The following is a 19,628-nucleotide window of genomic DNA, read 5'->3' as shown; positions in this document are numbered from 1 at the left end:
GATATATATAGGTCTATAGCAGTTTGGGTCTAGAGTGTCACCCCCTTTGAAGAGGGGGGTGACCGCGGCAGCTTTCCAATCTTTGGGAATCTCAGACGATACGAAAGAGAGGTTGAACAGGCTAGTAATAGGGGTTGCAACAATTTCGGCAGGTAATTTTAGAAAGAGAGGGTCCAGATTGTCTAGCCCGGCTGATTTGTATGGGTCCAGATTATGCAGCTCTTTCAGAACATCAGCTATCTGATTTTGGTGAAGGAGAAATGGTGGGGGATTTGGCGGGTTGCTGTGGAGGGTGCCGGGCAGTTGACCGGAGTACCAGGTTACCAGGTGGAAAGCATGGCCAGCCGTAGAGAAATGCTTATTGGAATTCTCAATTATTGTGGATATATCGGTGGTAACAGTGTTTCCTAGCCTCAGAGCAGTGGGAAGCTGGGAGGAGGTGCTCTAATTCTCCATGGACTTTACAGTGTCCAATAACCTTTTTGAGTTAGTACTACAGGATGCAAATTTCTGTTCGAAAAAGCTAGCCTTAGCTTTTCTAACTGCCTGTGTATATTGGTTCCTAACTTCCCTGAAAAGTTGCATATCATGGGGGCTATTCGATGCGAATGCAGAACGCCACAGGATGTTTTTGTGCTGGTCAAGGGCAGACAGGTCTGGAGTGAACCAAAGACTATATCTATTCCTAGTTCTACATTTGTTGAGGGGGGCATGCTTATTTAAGATGGTGAGGAAGGCACTTTTAAAGAAAAGCCAGGCATCATCTACTGATGGGATGAGGTCAATGTCATTCCAGGATACCCCGGCCAGGTCGATTAGAAAGGCCTGCTAGCAGAAGTGTTTTAGGGTGCGTTTGACAGTGATGAGGGGTGGTCGTTTGGTTGCAGACCCATTACGGATGCAGGCAATGAGGCAGTGATCACTGAGATCTTTTTTGAAAACAGCAGAGGTGTATTTGGAGGGCGAGTTAGTTAGGATGACATCTATGAGGGTGCCCGTGTTTACTGATTTGGTGTTGTACCTGGTAGGTTCATTGATAAATTGTGTGAGATTGAGGGCATCAAGCTTAGATTGTAGGATGGCCGGGGTGTTAAGAATGTCCCAGTTTAGGTCACCTAGTAGCACGAGCTCAGAAGATAGATGGGGGGCAATCAATTCACATATGGTATCGAGGACACAGCTGGGGGCAGAGGGAGGTCTATAGCAAGCGGCAACAGTGAGAGACTTGTTTCTGGAAAGGTGAATTTTTAGAAGTGGGAGCTTGAATTGTTTGGGTACAGACTTGGATAGTAATACAGAACTCTGCAGGCTATCTTTGCAGTAGATTGCAACACCGCCCCCTTTGGCAGTTCTATCTTGGCGGAAAATGTTATTGTTAGCGATGGAGATTTCATGTATTTGGCTAAGGTGTATGTAAACTTCCGACTTCAACTGTAGCTATTTTTAAAGCAAAACATAGTAAGTTCATTGCTGTTTCAGTTAAATCCACCAGAAAATACATATCAAATATTACAACAAATATTATGATTAAACTCAAATATATTTTCAGGTCTCTCCAGAGATGTTCGATCGGGTTCATGTCCGAGCTCTGGCTGGGCCACTCAAGGACATTCATAGACTTGTCCCGAAGCCACTCCTGCATTGTCTTGGCTGTGTACTTAGGGTCATTGTCCTGTTGGAAGGTGAACCTTCGCCCCGGAGCGCTCTGGAGCTGGTTTTCATCATGGATCTCTCTGTACTTAGCTCCGTTCACCTTTCCCTCATGCTGACTTTTCTCCCATTCCCTGCTGCTGAAAAACATCCCCACAGCATGATGCTGCCACCTAATTCTTCACCGTAGGAATGGTATTGGCCAAGTGATGAGCAATGCCTTGTTTCCTCCAGAAGTGAAGCTTGGCATTCAGGCCAAACAGTTCAATCTTGGTTTCATCAGACCAGAGAATGTTGTTATTGTGACCCACATGACCACACAGTGAGGAAGAGCTGTGACTCACTGGTCTGGACAGGAAGCTATTTAACAAAGCAATATTCACTCAGGAATTGAGCAGACGCATCGATTGGTCCTGTAAAATGTTTTTCCCCCTAGGGGGTTGAGACGTCTCATTGTTTGGATCTGAAAATCCAACAGTTGTATTGGAAGGGGCGGCGCTCGTGGGCTGTGTGTGGCTGTGCCTGTGGGTGTTTGAGTGAGAAAGACACACAGGAGAACCAACCAGTAAAACCACAGACCCCTTAATTATCAACACGTCGTACCAAAAACATAAAGACACATTTTCCAGACTCTGAAGTCAGGAGGATTTCGAGTAAGGTGTCAGTCAATTGCAGGAAAAAGATTCATTCCAATGTCCATAAACTAATTATCATCACATTGTGTATCAATACATCGTGCAGTGCTAGCTGCATTACTACAGATCCTGGTTCAAAAAGACCCATGAGGTGACGTACAATTGGCCCAGCGTAGTCTGGGTTAAGGGAGGGTTTGGCTGGCCGGGATGTCCTTGTCCCATCGCGCTATAGCGACTCCTGTGGCAGGCCGGGCACATGCACGCTGACACGGTTGCCAGCTGTACAGTGTTTCCTCCAACACATTGGTGCGTCTGACTTCGGGGTTAAGCGTGCATTGTGTCAAGAAGCAGTGCGGCTTGGCGGGGCTGTGTTTGGGAGGACGTACGGGAGTTGCAGCGATGGGGCAAGACTGTAACTACCAATTGGATATGATGAAAAAGGGGGTAAAAATAAATAAGTAAATAAACATAACAAATAAATAAATCATATAAAAAAAATATATAAAGAAGATTACCTCCAATGTCCATTAACTAATTATCAACACATCGGACCAAAAACATAAAGACCAACTTTCCAGACTCTGAAGTCAGGAGGACTTTGAGTTAGGTGACAGCCAATTGCATGATGAATGAAATGTTCATGCAGACGCTATAGCTGGTTGGACTTTTTGCCCATTTATTAGCAGCAAAATTCAAAAACATAAATTGCAACAATTCCATGCAGGCAGATGTAATTAGTAGGTTCTCCATACCTGTGCCAAAGATAGTGGATTTTAAAGATAATGCCAAAAGGCATTTTACCACTGGATAAAATAAAATCACAGTTCCGGTCTACTAAGGAGGTGGCTCTCCCATACGCACCAATGCGATAGCAGCTGGGTCTGGTCTACTTAGTTCTCCAACTCTCCACAGATTAATCAGAAAAAAGGCCCTATGAAATGTCTTGCTTTCTCTATTGTCTCTGCCTGTGCCATAGAGCCCCACAGTGGAGGTGTCATAATACCCATACACCTAGCGGTCAAACAGGGAAATGGTTCCAATCGTATTTCCACCAGTTTTACCGTAGGGGATTTTAGAAACACTTTAAATAAGGGCTGTGTTTCATGTAGGCTTACCCCTGCGTGACGTTTTGATAACCGTGTAAATCTCTCTCAAACAAGGTGTCTTTTATCAATATATCCGGCTGTGCATCCAGACGTATTTGCCATTCCTTTTGCCTCATCCCTCTCAACCATACAATTTTTCAATTCCTCATCAATCCACGGGGATTTAACAGTTTTACAGTCCTTTTCTTAATGAGTGCTTGCTTACTGGTAACTGGGATAAGACATTTCATAAATATGTAAAGTGCAGCCTCTGGTTGCTCCTCACTACACACCACAGACCAGCAAATATTCTTTACGTCAACAACATAGGAATCACTACATGACCTCTTATACACTATATTAGGCCCAGCCTTTGGAACTTTGCTTTCCTAGATATGGCTACTATATTGTGATCATTAAGATGGGATCAATACATGTTGATGATTTCATTCCTGTGCTGTTTGTAACTACTCTGGTAGGTTAACTGATAACCTGAACAAGGTTGCAAATACTAGTTACAGTTTTAAGTTTTTTTTTTAAAGGGCAGCATAATGAAAGCCAGCTAAAATTTAAATCATGCAGAAAATATACGTCTCTATTGATATCACATACATTATCAAGCATTTCACACATGTTATCTAAATACTGACTGTTAGCACTTGGTGGTCTATAGCAGCTTCCAGCGAGACAATGGTTGGGATTAACTGACCTGGGCTTGGGTAATTGATATGTCATTGGAATGTTTGCTCACGAGTATAATTAATTGGCTGATCCCTCCTGATGACCTGGATGGAATTATGTGATCCTTCCTTAAACCACAGGAAGTCCCACCACGTTGACTACTTGAAAACTGTGAAAGTCCTCAATGGTGCTGCCCAATCTAAAATGGGCTTTTGGGCACTAGAGTTCTCTATCTATGTTTATTGCCTTTGCATCCCTACTTCCTGGTCACCTGTGTGCCTATGGGCTACAGGTGACCAGTGACCCATGACCCATGCCTCTAGTGTAGGCCTACTAGACTGCCGACAGATCAAATATAGACAACACAACTTCTGACTCAAACTCCAATCAATCAAACTAGAGGGTTGGGGGAAACAGCCTTATCCCTTATTGATTTAATAAGCCTATACAACAGTGAAAAATTGGTCGAATACTTAGAAGCCATTTTGGCCTACTTATGTGGATGTTATGTTGAGGCCCGTGCATTGGCAGAGACAAACCGCTAGGTGGTGTGAAAGTCAAACGATCTAATGCCAGAGGCACTGTCTGGCACTGAATCAAATTATAAACATTTCACAAACATGTTTCTTCTTCTATGCATGCCTTCATATCATCTATCAAGATCTGTCAATCAAGAGATGAATGGTTGGTAAGGTTGGACTGGGTTTTGGGTCGAGTATAATTGAGAAAAATCATTCCCTTGGTCCCTTCATCTTCCCTCCACCTTCATTTTGTCCTGACTAAATGAAGTCATGAGAGATGCTGCTGCTGCTGTTCCGGATGTTTTGAAAGCCTCTAACTGATCCCTTACACATCCCTCACCACAGCCAAGAAGGTTGTTATAGTGACCAGGTGGAATCACAAGCACAGTGTGCAGGCTATCAGCCAACATGTAGGTTGAGTGAATTTATTCAGGAGGCAGAATACTGTGTGTGGGCTATTCACCTTTACAGTGGAACAGAACACTGTTTGGTACCCTGAGAGTATAACAAAAGGGTGCAGAGCAAACATTTCATACAGGAGTTTTTATTCTAACAATTTCCTGCATGTTCATATAAACTAAAATACTTTTGAAAAAGAAAAAAAAAGAAAAATAACATGTACAGTAGACTTTATTCACTAAGTATTGAGATTAAGATGTATGTGAGTTAATATGTTGGATTGAAGTGCAACCTTATACTGGTGGGATGTGACATGGTTAAATTGCCATGCCGTTTGCTGATGGATGGTCAGTGTAATATCTGTCTGACAGCCTACATTAGATTAGCATGAGAAGATATTAGATAATCTGTCCCCATCTGCTCCCACTTGGTTTTTGACAGAATGGTAGGGGAATTCATATTTTAGGATTACTTACTTAACAGGCAATGCTCATTTTAATCTTCTCATGGATCAGTCAGTAGATGTTTCTTTTGATTATTTGTTAATAACATTTCTCAATGTTCAATGTTATTATATAAATTAAAGTCATACATCATTTATCACTGACTACCACCATTTAAGACTATAGAGCAGGGGATGGTCAGGGGCAAGGTATACAGGTACACAGGTATATATCATTTGCAGACTGCAAATTGACAACAAGAATCCCAAACAGATATAGCATTTGACAAAAACAGAATCATTTCAAACCTTTATTACATTGGGATACGATCCCAAATGCCTCTATTTATGCGTGGGAATACTTGAGAACAAATTTCCTAAATTAAAATCACTTTCAGCTGATTAGCTGGTGATTTTACAGTCTTTTATGTCCAACAACGAACTTTTTTTTTTTTTAAAGAACAGAAAACTTGGGGGACCAAATAAAATCATTGGGGAAATGCATATAGAGAACCTTGCTATAGGGAATATCAATACGTGGTGTGTGTGTGTGTGTGTGTGTGTGTGTGTGTGTGGTGTGTGTGTGTGTGTGTGTGTGTGTGTGTGTGTGTGTGTGTGTGTGTGTGTGTGTGTGTGTGTGTGTGTGTGTGCACGCGAGTTTGAGGGGGAGAGAGAGAGAGAGATAAATAGAGAGAGAGATGCGTAAAACACTTGCTGCTATAGTATAAGGGCGGTACAGTTGCCAGTGCCTACTTGCACGCATCAGCCAGTGAAGACGGATATAAATAGTAGGCTAACAGTTAATTTGTTAGGTAAGGAATTCGAGAGGGGCCTGGCTGTGAGAATTTGATACACGGACAGGTAACTCAAGCATTGCTGATTCTCGGTGTATCCAGTCCATATATAAGTCCTCATCGGCTGACATCAGTCACCACAAAGCCTTACATCCTCTGCTTTGGACACCGGCAAGGCGAGACAATCAAAGCGGTGAGCAGGATAAAACACTATTGGAGTTTTTGGTGTGACGTGTGCGTGCTGTAGCTTTGCCGACCGAGATATGTTTAGGTAGCCTAGTGCGGCCCAGGTGATACGGAGGAAGTTTCAGGTTAATTTACCTGGCTGACCCTCTCTTAGGTAATTTTTCTCGGGAATTTGTGTTTTTAACGGAATTTGGTTTAAAGGTTTTCGCTAAATAGCCCAGACTATTCCTAATCCATTTGGAAGACGCCAAATGCATGCAGATGTGTTGTTGCGTGTTCATCGATTGCCTTTTTGCCAGATAATTTCAAATCGGCTAAATCAGAGGAATCAGATCCAGCAGCCAGATTATGACAAAACAGACAGAACAGGGACATAGATATATGTAGATTAACAGAGCAAGGAGAGGAAAGAAGCTGACAGAACGAACTAAAACTGTACTTTTAGAAGTCATCACCTGGGAGGGAGGGAAAGGGACATATAGGTAGATTTAAACGGTTGTGTTGTTCAATTCGTGGCAGTGTTGTTGGTTCTGGTTACTTAAGATTGATTCATTTTAGAACAATTCTGAAGAAATTGATTTGTAACATTGCATAGTTGATGAATTTTGTATCAATGCATTATTATTGGCATAGCCTACTGTACACCCTTGTGTAATCCAGCTGCTTTTTCCCCATTCATTAAGGAATATGAATGCAGTCAGGATTACTGACTCATATTCTCAAAATGAAGAGACTGGATTTGACCGTTTAAATAGCACTGGTGTGTGTGTGTGTGTGTGAATAATTTTCGATGTTCCTCTGTCCTACAGGATTAATATGTCACTCACTTCTATCCTTTCCGCGGAGGATATTGAGAATGCCGTTAAGGAGTTCCAAGGTAGGTCTTACTTCAGGAGGCAGGACTACCTGAGAAAAGGGAGAGAGTATTGAGAAAGAGAGAGAGAGAGAGTGAGAATGAGAGGAAAACAGAGAGATGAGAGAGATGGTCAGATTCTAACAGACAGTTATCAAGTACTGTAGGAGTTATTGTTAGGTGAAGTGCTTCCTACTCAGTAGTAGGCTGACAGTAGTCCACAAACTATTGCAGTAGAATTTAGCATCCTGAGGATCGGTTTTACTCTACGTGCTGGGGTGAAGAGGACTGTACCAGTTTAGGAAGAGTGTCTGTGTGCCAGCCTATAAAGGGAGACATTTCCAGTCTGGACTGCAGCCACGCTACCTAAGCTCCTCAGCAAGTCAATCTTGCCTGAACTCTAACCTGTGTCTATATGTTTGTGTGTGTTTGTGTGCACTCACATGCTGTGTGTCTACTGTCTGTGTGTGCATGCATTGGTGCATTTATGGGTGCATGGGTTCCAGCGGTGGCTGATGGCAGTTTAAAAGGATGGGTCATAGTAATGGCTGGAATGGAATTAATGGAATGGTATCAAACACATCAAACACCTGGTTTCCATTTGTTTGATACCATTCAATTTACTCCATTCCAGCTCATTATTATGAGCCGTCCTCCCCTCACCAGCCTCCTCTGACACGTTCTCTCTTACTCCATTCAGCCCCAGACTCCTTCAGCTTCAAGAAGTTTTTCCAGCTGTGTGGCCTGACCTCCAAGTCTCCCAAAGAAGTCAAAGATGTCTTCCAGATCCTTGACGACGACAACAGTGGCTACATCGAGGAGTCAGAGCTCAAGTATGACATTTGGAATAATCCTTTAGAAGGAGGGACACTTGTGACCAATTTCCTGTGTAATGATAATATAGGAATGCAAATTACATAGTCGTTTTACTGACACCTTTATTTAATTACATGGTCATTTTACTGACACCTTGATGTAATTACATGGTCATTTTACTGACACATTTATTTAATTACATGGTCATTTTACTGACACATTTATTTAATTACATGGTCATTTTACTGACATCTTGATTTAATTACATGGTCATTTTACTGACATCTTGATTTAATTACATGGTCATTTTACTGACATCTTGATTTAATTACATGATCATTTTACTGACATCTTGATTTAATTACATGGTCATTTTCTTGACACCTTTATTCAAGTGACTTATCGTAATACATTCAGTTGGCTGTATGTCGCACTGGGGGGATTCAAAACTACAACTGTGCCAATTAGCAGATGCTTTTATCCATAACAACTCACAGTACAGTGAATACATACCATACATTTTTACTAGAGGTCGACCGATTTATCGGAATGGCCGATTAATTAAGGCTGATTTAAAGTTTTCATAACTGTCGTAAATCTGTATTTTTGGACACCGATTTGGCCGATTTATTATTATTATTTTTTTACACCTTTATTTAATCTTCATTTAACTAGGCAAGTCAGTTACGAATACATTCTTATTTTCAATGACGGCCTAGGAACGGTGGGTTAACTGCCTCGTTCAGGGGCAGAATGACAGATTTTTACCTTGTCAGCTCGGGGAATTCAATCTTGCAACCTTACAGTTAACTAGTCCAACACTCTAACCACCTGCACTCCATGAGGAGCCTGCCTGTTACGCAAATGCAGTAAGCCAAGGTAAATTGCTAGCTAGCATTAAACTTATCTTATAAAAAACAATCAATCAATCATAATCACTAGTTAACTACACATGGTTGATGATATTACTAGTTTATCTAGCGTGTCCTGCATTGCATATAATCGATGCGGTGCGTATCGTTGCTCCAATGTGTACCTAACCATGAAGATCAATGCCTTTCTTAAAATCAATACACAGAAGTATATATTTTTAAACCTGCATATTTAGCTAAAAGAAATCCAGGTTAGCAGGCAATATTAACTAGGTGAAATTGAGTCACTTCTCTTGCGTTCATTGCACGCAGAGTCAGTGTATATGCAACAGTTTGGGCCGCCTAATTTGCCAGAATTTTACGTAATTATGACATAACATTGAAGGTTGTGCAATGTAACAGGAATATTTAGACTGATGGATGCCACCCGTTAGATAAAATACGTAACGGTTCCGTATTTCACTGAAAGAATAAACGTCTTGTTTTCGAGATGATAGTTTCCGGATTCAACCATATTAATGACTTAAGACTCGTATTTCTGTGTGTTATCATGTTATAACTATATCTATGATTTGGTAGGCACCACCGCTCAGTTAGTCATTATTACAACAAAAAAAATATTATTTGATTATTCGGTATCGGCTTTTTTTGGTCCTCCAATAATCGGTATTGGTATCGGCGTTGAAAAATCACAATCGGTCAACCTCTCATTTTTTACTAAGCGTATGTGATTCCTGTGGGAATTGAACCCATGACATTGGCATTTTGCCAGCAGCACACTCTTATAACCTGAGCCACACAGGACCACCAACTATGCGGGCAGCAACCTGCTGAGCCATCAGAACCACAGAGAGCATTTCTAAATGTATGCTGTGTGACAGGAGACTTAATATTATTTAATACAATGAGCTATTTTTGTTGTTGCAAGTGCAACGAATGCCAATGAGATCAAATTGTCCAATCCAACTGCCCTGTCATTTTAATGAAAGGCTACCATTATTACTTTTTCTTAATAAAATCCATGGGTAAAAAAAATAAGTATAATTGTTATATTTGCATTATATAATGTGCTGTCTACATTAAATAAATGTGCCAGCCAGCAGAATTTTGGACACCAACTGTATGACCCAAGTACAGTTGAGTTCATGGACAGATGCAGTATAGCAGAGATTTTACTCAATTGACTGTCCCTCATCTTCTATGACAATGCATATAAAAAACACTCGTTAGGAAGCTGTCGAGAGACTAGGCTGTACATTTTTACAAAGCTGGCGAGAGACCAGGCTGAACATTGTTACAAAGCTGGAGAGAAACCAGGCTGAGCATTGTTATAAAGCTGGCTAGAGACCAGGCTGAACATTGTTATAAAGCTGGCTAGAGACCAGGCTGAGCATTGTTATAAAGCTGGCGAGAGACCAGGCTGAACATTGTTACAAAGCTGGAGAGAAACCAGGCTGAGCATTGTTATAAAGCTGGAGAGAAACCAGGCTGAGCATTGTTATAAAGCTGGAGAGAAACCAGGCTGAGCATTGTTACAAAGCTGGAGAGAAACCAGGCTGAGCATTGTTATAAAGCTGGCTAGAGACCAGGCTGTACATTTTTACAAAGCTGGCGAGAGACCAGGCTGAACATTGTTACAAAGCTGGAGAGAAACCAGGCTGAGCATTGTTATACAGCTGGCTAGAGACCAGGCTGAACATTGTTATAAAGCTGGCTAGAGACCAGGCTGAACATTGTTACAAAGCTGGAGAGAAACCAGGCTGAGCATTGTTATAAAGCTGGCTAGAGACCAGGCTGAACATTGTTACAAAGCTGGAGAGAAACCAGGCTGAGCATTGTTATAAAGCTGGCTAGAGACCAGGCTGAGCATTGTTATAAAGCTGGCGAGAGACCAGGCTGAACATTTTTACAAAGCTGGCAAGAAACCAGGCTGAACATTGTTACAAAGCTGGAGAGAAACCAGGCTGAGCATTGTTATAAAGCTGGCTAGAGACCAGGCTGAACATTGTTACAAAGCTGGCAAGAGACCAGGGTGAACATTGTTACAAAGCTGGCAAGAGACCAGGCTGAACATTGTTACAAAGCTGCAGAGAGACCAGACAGAACATTGTGCCAGAGAGTTTATCATTTGATGTTTTGGCTATATAACCTAGCTATATTTATTTCAATCCTTGTTTAAGTTGAGCCAAATAACCTTTATGCCAGAAGGGCTGTCCTGGAAAACAAGTTGTGTGTGTGCGCACGTGACAGATGCATGGTACTGTATGTGTAAGGCTCACAAAATGATTGTATATGTGTTTGTATTCTGATTGTATGTATGTGTGTGTATGTGTGTGTGTGTATGTGTATGTGTGTATGTGTGTGTGTGTGTGTGTGTGTGTGTGTATGTGTGTGTGTATGTGTGTGTGTGTGTGTGTATGTGTGTGTATGTGTGTGTGTGTGTGTGTGTGTGTGTGTGTGTGTGTGTGTGTGTGTGTGTGTGTGTGTGTGTGTGTGTGTGTGTGTGTGTGTGTGTGTGTGTGTGTGTGTGTGTGTGTGTGTGTGTGTGTGTGTGTGTGTGTGTGTGTGTGTAAGTGTATGTGTGTGCATGTGTGTGTGTGTATGTATATGTGTGTATGTGTGTGTGTGTATGTGTGTGTATGTGTGTGTGTGTGTGTGTGTGTGTGTGTATGTGTGTGTGTACTCCCCTAGGTTCTTCCTGCAACGGTTTGTTCCCGGGGCGCGGACACTGACAGACGCTGAGTGCAAAGGCTTCCTGTCTGCGGCTGATGATGACAACGACGGCAAGATCGGAGTAGAAGGTGAGTTGCTCTCTGTAATCACCTGCAGGCTGGGTTATTATCATGAGCCAGTTGGTAAGGCTGTTAGCATTTCCTTGTATCAAATAGTTTAAAGTTCTTTCATAGTATTCTGCCATCCTGTCCAGTATGGCAGAATACTATTGAATCTAAGCCAAGCATGCCGATGGTCGGGTCTCTCTTCATATTTATGGCATTGTATGGCCGTGTGTATTTTGTAGCATGAGATTAACGTTATGCTCTTTAGAGTTGTAATCTGCCCTGACACCTGTCAACACACATGTATGGCTTTGAAGGGCCAGCCCAGGACAGACAGAATAGAATAGGTAGAGTGTAGGTTTTACAGACAGCAGATGTTTCAGGTCATTAGGAAGGCTTTGGGACAGGCCTGGTAGAGTATAGAGTAGCATGTGTTTTGAGGGTGACAATTACAGATTGTGGAGTTCAATTGCTCTTAATTGCAATCCCTGTTGGTCTTCTTGCCAAGCAGAGATCCATAAGTCACAGCTTCCAGCAGACCTTGGTTTTAAATGGTATTCGAAACCTTTCATATACTTTTAGCGTTTGATTGAGCCTACCTGGAGTGCCAGATGGGTGACGTTTGCATTTTTGGGTCTATTCCATTGATTCCAATAAAGCAGACAATTCAGACAACCCTAAACATTATTCTCTGGTTACAAACCAACTATTTGGTTCAGGGTAATTTTGGTCCTTTTTTCCCACTTTCCCTCTATTGATGGAATAATGAACCAATAGGTTTTGTAAGCGTTTGTGTGTTTGTATTACCTAAGGTTTGTTGTTATGCTTTTCCATCAGCTCTTGAACATGGGGCCGAATTGATTCTGTGAAAGATACCTATGTACAGTGGCATGCGAAACTATTCACCACCTTGGCATTTTTCCTATTTTGTTGCCTTACAACCTGGAATTAAAATAGATTTTTGGGGGGGTTGTATAATTTGATTTACACAACACTTTGAAGATTGTGAAAAAAAACAAGAAATAACACAAAAAACTGAAAACTTGAGTGTGCATAACTATTCACCCCCCCCCCCCCCCAAGTTAATACTTTATAGAGCCACCCCAGGTCTCTTGGGGTATGTCTCTATAAGCTTGGCACATCTAGTCACTGGGATTTTGCCCATTCTTCAAGGCCAAACTGCTCCAGCTCCTTCAAGTTTGATGGGTTCCGCTGGTGTACAGCAATCTTTAAGTCATAGCACAGATTCTCAATTGGATTGAGGTCTGGGCTTTGACTAGACCATTCCAAGACATTTAAGTGTTTCCCCTTAAACCACTCGAGTGTTGCTTCAGGGTCATTGTCCTGCTGGAAGGTGAACTTCCATCCCAGTCTCAATCTCTGCAAGACTGAAACAGGTTTCCCTCAAGAATTTCCCTGTATTTAGCACCATCCATCATTTCTTCAATTCTGACCAGTTTCTCAGTCCCTGCCGATGAAAAATATCCCCAGAGCATGATGCTGCCACCACCATGTTTCTTTGTGGGGATGGTATTCTCGGGGTGATGAGAGGTGTTGGGTTTGCGCCATACATAGCGCTTTCCTTGATGGCCAAAAAGCTCAATTTTCGTCTCATCTGACCAGAGTACCTTCTTCCATACCCTCTCTTGGCATGTTTGTTGTGGTGCCATATTCTTTCATTTTTTAGTAATGGATTTAATGGTGCTCTGTGGGATGTTCAAAGTTTCTGATATTTTTTATAACCCAACCCTGATCTGTATTTTCCACAACTTTTTCCCTGACCTGTTTGGAGAGCTCCTTGGTCATCATGTGCCGCTTGCTTAGTGGTGTTGCAGACTCTGTAAGGCAACAAAATAGGAAAAACGTGAAGAGGAGTGAATACTTTTGCAAGGCACTGAATGCGTATGGTGGTATGCACCAATAAAAGTAAGGCATGTGATACAGTGCATTCGAAACTATTCAGACACCTTGACTTTTTCCACATTTTGTTATGTTACAGCCTTATTCTAAAATGGATACAATTATTTTTTCCCCTTATCAATCTACAGACAATACCCCATAATGACAAAGTGAAAACAGGTTTTAAGAAAGTTTTGCAAATGTATTAAAAATAAAAACCAGAATTACTTTATTTACATAAGTATTCCGACAACATTGAGAGACTTCTGGGAAAGCTTGTAAAACAGACCAAGCAGACCAGGCCGGGATTTGGGTTTTGAGAAGTCAATAAGAAGGCTTCCATTAATCAAAATCATTGCGACATGTGTAATGGAAACGTCAGATATTGGAGACATTTTCTAAAGATGGTCAACATTTTTACCTGTTGGACAGGAGTGGATTTTTATTTTTTCTGACTGTCTTTATTGCCACAAATTATGACGGAAATGATGTGATGTTTGCCGAATACATTTGAAGGTATGAATGTAACTATGAAGCTCCACTTCACACTCATTGGTGTAAAGTCCTGAAGTAAAAATACTTACAAGCACTTTTAAAGTATTTTTTGTGGTATCTATACTTTACTATACATTTCTTTGACAAATTTTACTTCACTACATTCCTAAAGAAAATAATGTAGTAAAAAAGTACTCGTTACATTTTTTATGCTTAGCAGGACAGGAAAATGGTCCAATTCACACACTTATCAGGAGAACACGTGGTCATCTGTAGTGCCGTCTGCTTTGCTTAAATCATTTGAAATGATTTATAATTGTACTTTTACTTGTAATACGTAAGTATATTTGATAAATTACATTTACTTTTGATACTTAAGTATATTTAGAACCAAATACTTTTAGACTTTTACTCAAGTAGCATTTTACTGGGTGACTTTAACTTTTACTTGAGTAACTTTCAACTTTTTCCACCACTGGAAACACTTCAACCACTACATTTTTATTCAACACATCTTTTTTTAGGTGTGACGTCATTACGTCCAACTGTTTTTTATTGACACAAGATAATTAAATGGAAACGTACTTTAGCAGGCAATTGTCGTTTCTATTTTCTATACTTCCTAAATGTCGACCAAAAAAATCCACGCCCCTACATTTTTTAAAGGTATATGTGACCGAGAGATGCATATCTGTTTTCCCAGTCATTTTTTAAAGGTATATGTGACCGAGAGATGCATATCTGTTTTCCCAGTCATGTCAAATCCATAGGTTAGTGCCTAATGAATTTATTTCAATGAACTGATTTCCTTATATGAACTGTAACTCAGTAAAATCTTTTAAATTGTTGCGTGTTGTGTTTAGACTTTTGCTCAGTGTTGGTGAACATATTATTACTCCAACCTTGTGAAAGTGACAAACTGACATGTTTTCGTTTTCATCAAATACAACTTTATATTCGAAGGAGTGCCATTTCGGCATGAGACGACTGTTAGACCCAATGACATGTTTCTGCACATGAGTTTAGCTAGCCAACGTCGCCATGACATTGCCTAAAAGTGTGATTGGGGATTTCTATTGGAGAAGCACTTTCTGCCTATCTTCATACTGTACTGTCTTTGATAACAAAGTTCATGTCCATTCTAGTATTCCAATTCTTAATTCTATGGGCTGTTTATTGAAATGATTACATAAATAACCAACGTTTGCGGAGTACTGCTCTGATCTAATCTCAGAATGTTCTTGTTCTTATCCAGAATTAGAACTAATCTCACAATGTTTTTTGCATTCTAATTCTATGGTTTCTCTCCCGCCACAGAATTCCTGATCATGGTCCAGTCCTGAGAGATCCATGGGCGCAGAGAGAGCAGCAGGTGTTCGTTCTCCTCTCCTTCCTCCAGCTTCCAGCCTCCAGTCTACTTCCTCAAGCCTACAGCAGCCTCCATTCCTGGAAATTTGATTTTCTCTGTCCTGCTTGAATTGTACCCTTCAAGTTTGATTTTTGTCAGAGCCCCTCTCGATTCAATTACATTTTGAATCCATGAGACCATTTTTTTTGCCTTTTGATTAAGTTCTAGAAGGTTGTATAGCTGTATCGCTCCATGTTTCCTTCCAATGCACACCACATTGTCTATCAAAGAAATGAATAAACACATTGTAACTTATTGTGGTGAATTGCATTGCTTTTTTTCTTCAAACACAACTCCTGAACATTTCAAACACAACTCCTGAACATTTACATCTGTTAAATGACTGTATCGTAACCATACAACAGATGCCATGTAAGGAAGTGTTGTATGTTACACTTATCCCTCGAGAGAGTGCATTATCATATTGTCCTGTAATGGATTTAACATAGCTTTTGGGCTAATCCACACTGGAAATCAATTTAATGCACTATTACTTTATGTTACGTAGTGTTGCCTAAAATGTAAAGAGCTGCTATGTTAGTTGTAACATTGTGTAACACCGTTCTGTCCATCCAAATCACAATATGAATACACTACAGCTTGTATGACACAGTGGTCTGTCTTAGTTGTGTAAAGCTCACAGGTCATTACAGTGGTTAGCGTCATTGCTAGCCCAGCATCAACCCACATATACATTGACCTACTGCACATGAAACAGAAAACAAGATACCATTGAGGTGCCCATTCAGACAACTGTTGAAGGAGTAAAGGGAAATCCTTGCCTGCTGTTTCTGACAATCAAGTGTAAAGGGAGCTGTTCTGTTATATTTTCCTCGGTGTAGTAGCTAGTAAAAGTGAGCTATGACCTTAATTGACACCAGTCTATCTCTCAGGCTATATCGGGTAACACTTGTGTCCGTTACACCGCATTAAGTATGTCTGTGTGTGTTTACCTGAATAGAAGAGGGCACAATAACCAACCACCATAGGAAATTCTGTCAAAATATATCGATTTTTTTTTTCTGTCATGGGGTCATAAAAGGTTAATGGTCAACACTGAGCATAAGATTATTCGATTCCATTTACAAGATTTGTTCTGATATCTTTGTTTTAATATTTGATAATTAGGTGATGAATAGTATATGAATAGTTTACTGAAAATAACATTGTTTATTCTTCAGAACAATGGGAAACCGTATTTTGTGGTTGATAGAAATTTCAATCATTCAAAAAATGGATGTTGCTCGTTTATCCAGGAATAGGTCTGGAATAAGAGTGTTAAAGATTTAAAGCAAATGGAGGTGACACAGGGTGCAGATTAAGGCCTCTCAATGTCTAATTGGAAAGACTACGCCTCTTAGGTTTCTGTTGAATGAATTCAACTTAAAGTGAAGAGACAGAAACATGTCCAGTTCCATAGAAATAGGAATTAGAATACTAGAATGTCCATGAACCTGGTCTAAAGGTCAGCCCTTTTTGTCAGGGAGTTGGTCAACCATGGTTTGCCAGCACTGTGATAAGATATTGTGTAAAATAATTAGTTTGAAAAATATCTATACTGTATGTTTGTTAGCTAGCCAGCCCGTTTTAGATGAACGATTCCATAGATTTTTCAAGTTAACTACCAATATGGCAACATTCCAACAATGCACTCAATCGAAAGTCATTCTGTACACTGGCCAAATCAGTTGATGATAGGACTTAGACACGTTTTTAAAGTACTGATATTGTTTAATACAATAGCACTCACAGCTTTCCAAGAAAACAAAAATTGAGACATTGAGACATTGAGACAAATCCATGATCATCAAGACCAATTAATGTTCTTAATGTTCTCCTTCAACATTGTATTAGTATATAGGCCTAATTTATGCACAGCCTGGAAAGGCAAGGGCATCACAGGAACTTTTGTTGTGGAACCAAGGTAAGTCGCTTCGTTGTGTTAAATTGTCAAATTAATCTGTGGTTCAGAATTAGTTTCCCCAGATTGCTGCGAAAACAACTACAGTGTAGCGTATTGTTGGCGCTGCTGCAGTGCAACCAGCATACAAATTGACCACCTAACTGCTTTCTATATTTAAAAATGTATCTTTTTAAATGTATAATCTTAGCTAGTTCGATTGCTTTGTATCACATGTGTCTTGTCAGATGGCAAAATATTCCCCGTTGTGCTCACCTGGCTAGGCCGATGTGGAATCCCTAGCCCTTGATCAAGACTCTCAGTTCCATTACACAAAAGAGTGATTGGATGAAGGCTTTTTCTGTACAGGGTGTTTTGTTAAGAACACCAACACTCAATCTGAACATTAACACATAAGCTAAGCATTTTAGAGACAGATTGACATTTACTGGGGGAGGGGCAGTGGTGTAAAGTACTTAAGTAGAAATACTTAAATATTACTGAAGTAGTTTTTTGGGGGTATCTGTACTTTAATCAATCAAATGTATTTATAAAGCCCTTTTTACATCAGCCAATGTCATAAAGAAACCCAGCCTAAAACCCCAAACAGCAAGCAATGCAGATGTAGAAGCATGGTGGCTAGGAAAAACTCCCTAGAAAGGCAGGAACCTAGGAAGAAACCAGGCTCTGAGGTGTGGCCAGTCCTCTTCTGGCTGTGCCGGGTTGAGGTTATAACAATAAATGGCCAAGATGTTCAAACGTTCATAGATGACCAGCAGGGTCAAATAATAATCACAGTGGTTGTAGATGGTGCAAGATGGTGAGTAAATGTCAGTTGGCTTTTCATAGCCAAGCATTCAGAGTTAGAGACAGCAGATGCGGTAGAGACAGAGTCAAAAACAGCAAGTCTGGGACATGGTAGCACTTCCAGTAAACAGGTTAGGGTTCCAAAGGTGCAGGCAGAACAGTTGAAACTAGAGCAGCAGCACGACCAGGTGGACTGGGGACAGCAAGGAGTCATCAGGCCAGGTAGTCCTAAGGCATGGTCCCAGGCATCAGGTCCTCTGGGAGGGAGAGATAGAATTAGAGGGAGCATACTTCAATTCACCCAGGACACCGGATAAGACAGGAGAAATACTTCAGATATAACAGACTGACCCTAGCCCCCCAACACAAACTATTGCATCATAAATACTGGAGGCTGAGACAGGAGGGGTAGGGAGACACTGTGACCCTGTCCGATGATACCCCTGGACAGGGCCAAACAGGCAGGATATAACCCCACCCACTTTGCCAAAGCACAGCCCCCACAACACTAGAGGGGTATCTTCAACCGCCAACTTACTACCCTGAGACAAGGCAGAGTACAACCCACAAAGACCTCCCCCACGGCATGAACCAGACAATGATCAGCTTGGGGGAAATCTGATTTTCAACATTTTGATGCCCTATTTATAATTATATAAAATATATGCAAACAGATTTTCCACCAACAGGATTCTGTGCCAATGCACCACACAACCAATAAACAAAGCATACTGACTTCGGGCACTTCAATATCATGGTTTTCAACACCACAATAAATAGACTATGTCTATCTCGACAAACAGAAAATGCATCCCTCCTTACCTTGTATCGAAATCTTGGCAATCTCTGAATGCCATTAAAACTCTTTGGTGTTTTGTAACCCATCTCTTTCCCTTCATCATTTGGTCGCGGCACAGTTTGGATTGATTGATTGACTGATTTTATTTGTCAGTTAAAAAAACACAAGTATACACAAAAATAAGTGACCTGGGATTGCACATTAAAGTCAGAGACTTATTTCCATTGTGGTCCCTATTTTTTTTCCACATAAATACATATACAATTACATAGATAAAGACACATTGGGGCTATAAAGATGGAAAACTGCTCAACCTCCAGATCAGTAGGAGGGGGGAGTTTAAGTCAAATTCTTACAAGCTGGTTTGGCTGGTAACTTATACTTTAGATGATTGGGGTTGTTGGTAAACCATGATGTGGAAGCATAATCAAACTGACACCTATAGCTAGGTTTCCATCCAGTTTGCAACACATTTTCATGTGAATATTCTAAAATCTTCGTAAAAACAATATGCCATTTCAGAGTTTAATTTAGGAAAATGTGGCACCAGACAACATAACAGGGAAGATGATAATTGACCAAACATTTGAGACATTTTATGGACATCCA

The 19,628-nt window shown here is 40.7% G+C and overlaps 1 protein-coding gene across 2 annotated transcripts; it reads left to right on the top strand.

Moving 5' to 3' along the window:
* The first annotated feature begins 6,127 nt into the window (after window positions 1–6,127).
* Window positions 6,128–15,768, top strand: LOC115112877 (parvalbumin, thymic CPV3-like). 2 transcript variants are annotated; one of them, XM_029639904.2, is made up of 5 exons: window positions 6,128–6,400; window positions 7,203–7,270; window positions 7,947–8,079; window positions 11,626–11,735; window positions 15,423–15,768. In XM_029639904.2, the coding sequence occupies exons 2-5, from the start codon at window positions 7,210–7,212 to the stop codon at window positions 15,446–15,448; spliced, it is 330 nt and encodes a 109-aa protein (XP_029495764.1). In that variant the 5' UTR covers window positions 6,128–6,400; window positions 7,203–7,209; the 3' UTR covers window positions 15,449–15,768. The 2 variants fall into 2 exon arrangements, with proteins under 2 accessions (XP_029495764.1, XP_029495765.1); XM_029639905.2 differs by lacking the exon at window positions 6,128–6,400 and adding an exon at window positions 6,463–6,547.
* The last annotated feature ends 3,860 nt before the right edge of the window (window positions 15,769–19,628 follow it).

Source organism: Oncorhynchus nerka, linkage group LG28 (genome assembly GCF_034236695.1).
Source record: "Oncorhynchus nerka isolate Pitt River linkage group LG28, Oner_Uvic_2.0, whole genome shotgun sequence".
Lineage (NCBI taxonomy): Eukaryota > Metazoa > Chordata > Actinopteri > Salmoniformes > Salmonidae > Oncorhynchus > Oncorhynchus nerka.
The sequence above is the reverse complement of the archived record's forward strand: the minus strand, read 5'-3'. Positions and strand labels throughout refer to the sequence as shown.

What these genes read in the sequence shown, in the direction of transcription:
- LOC115112877 (XM_029639904.2), top strand. Translation starts at nt 7,210, where the DNA reads ATGTCACTCACTTCTATCCTTTCCGCGGAGGATATTGAGAATGCCGTT. An exon ending in TGCCGTTAAGGAGTTCCAAG is followed by an intron (nt 7,271 to 7,946) that starts GTAGGTCTTACT and finishes TACTCCATTCAG; the next exon opens with CCCCAGACTCCTTCAGCTTC. An exon ending in ATCGAGGAGTCAGAGCTCAA is followed by an intron (nt 8,080 to 11,625) that starts GTATGACATTTG and finishes GTACTCCCCTAG; the next exon opens with GTTCTTCCTGCAACGGTTTG.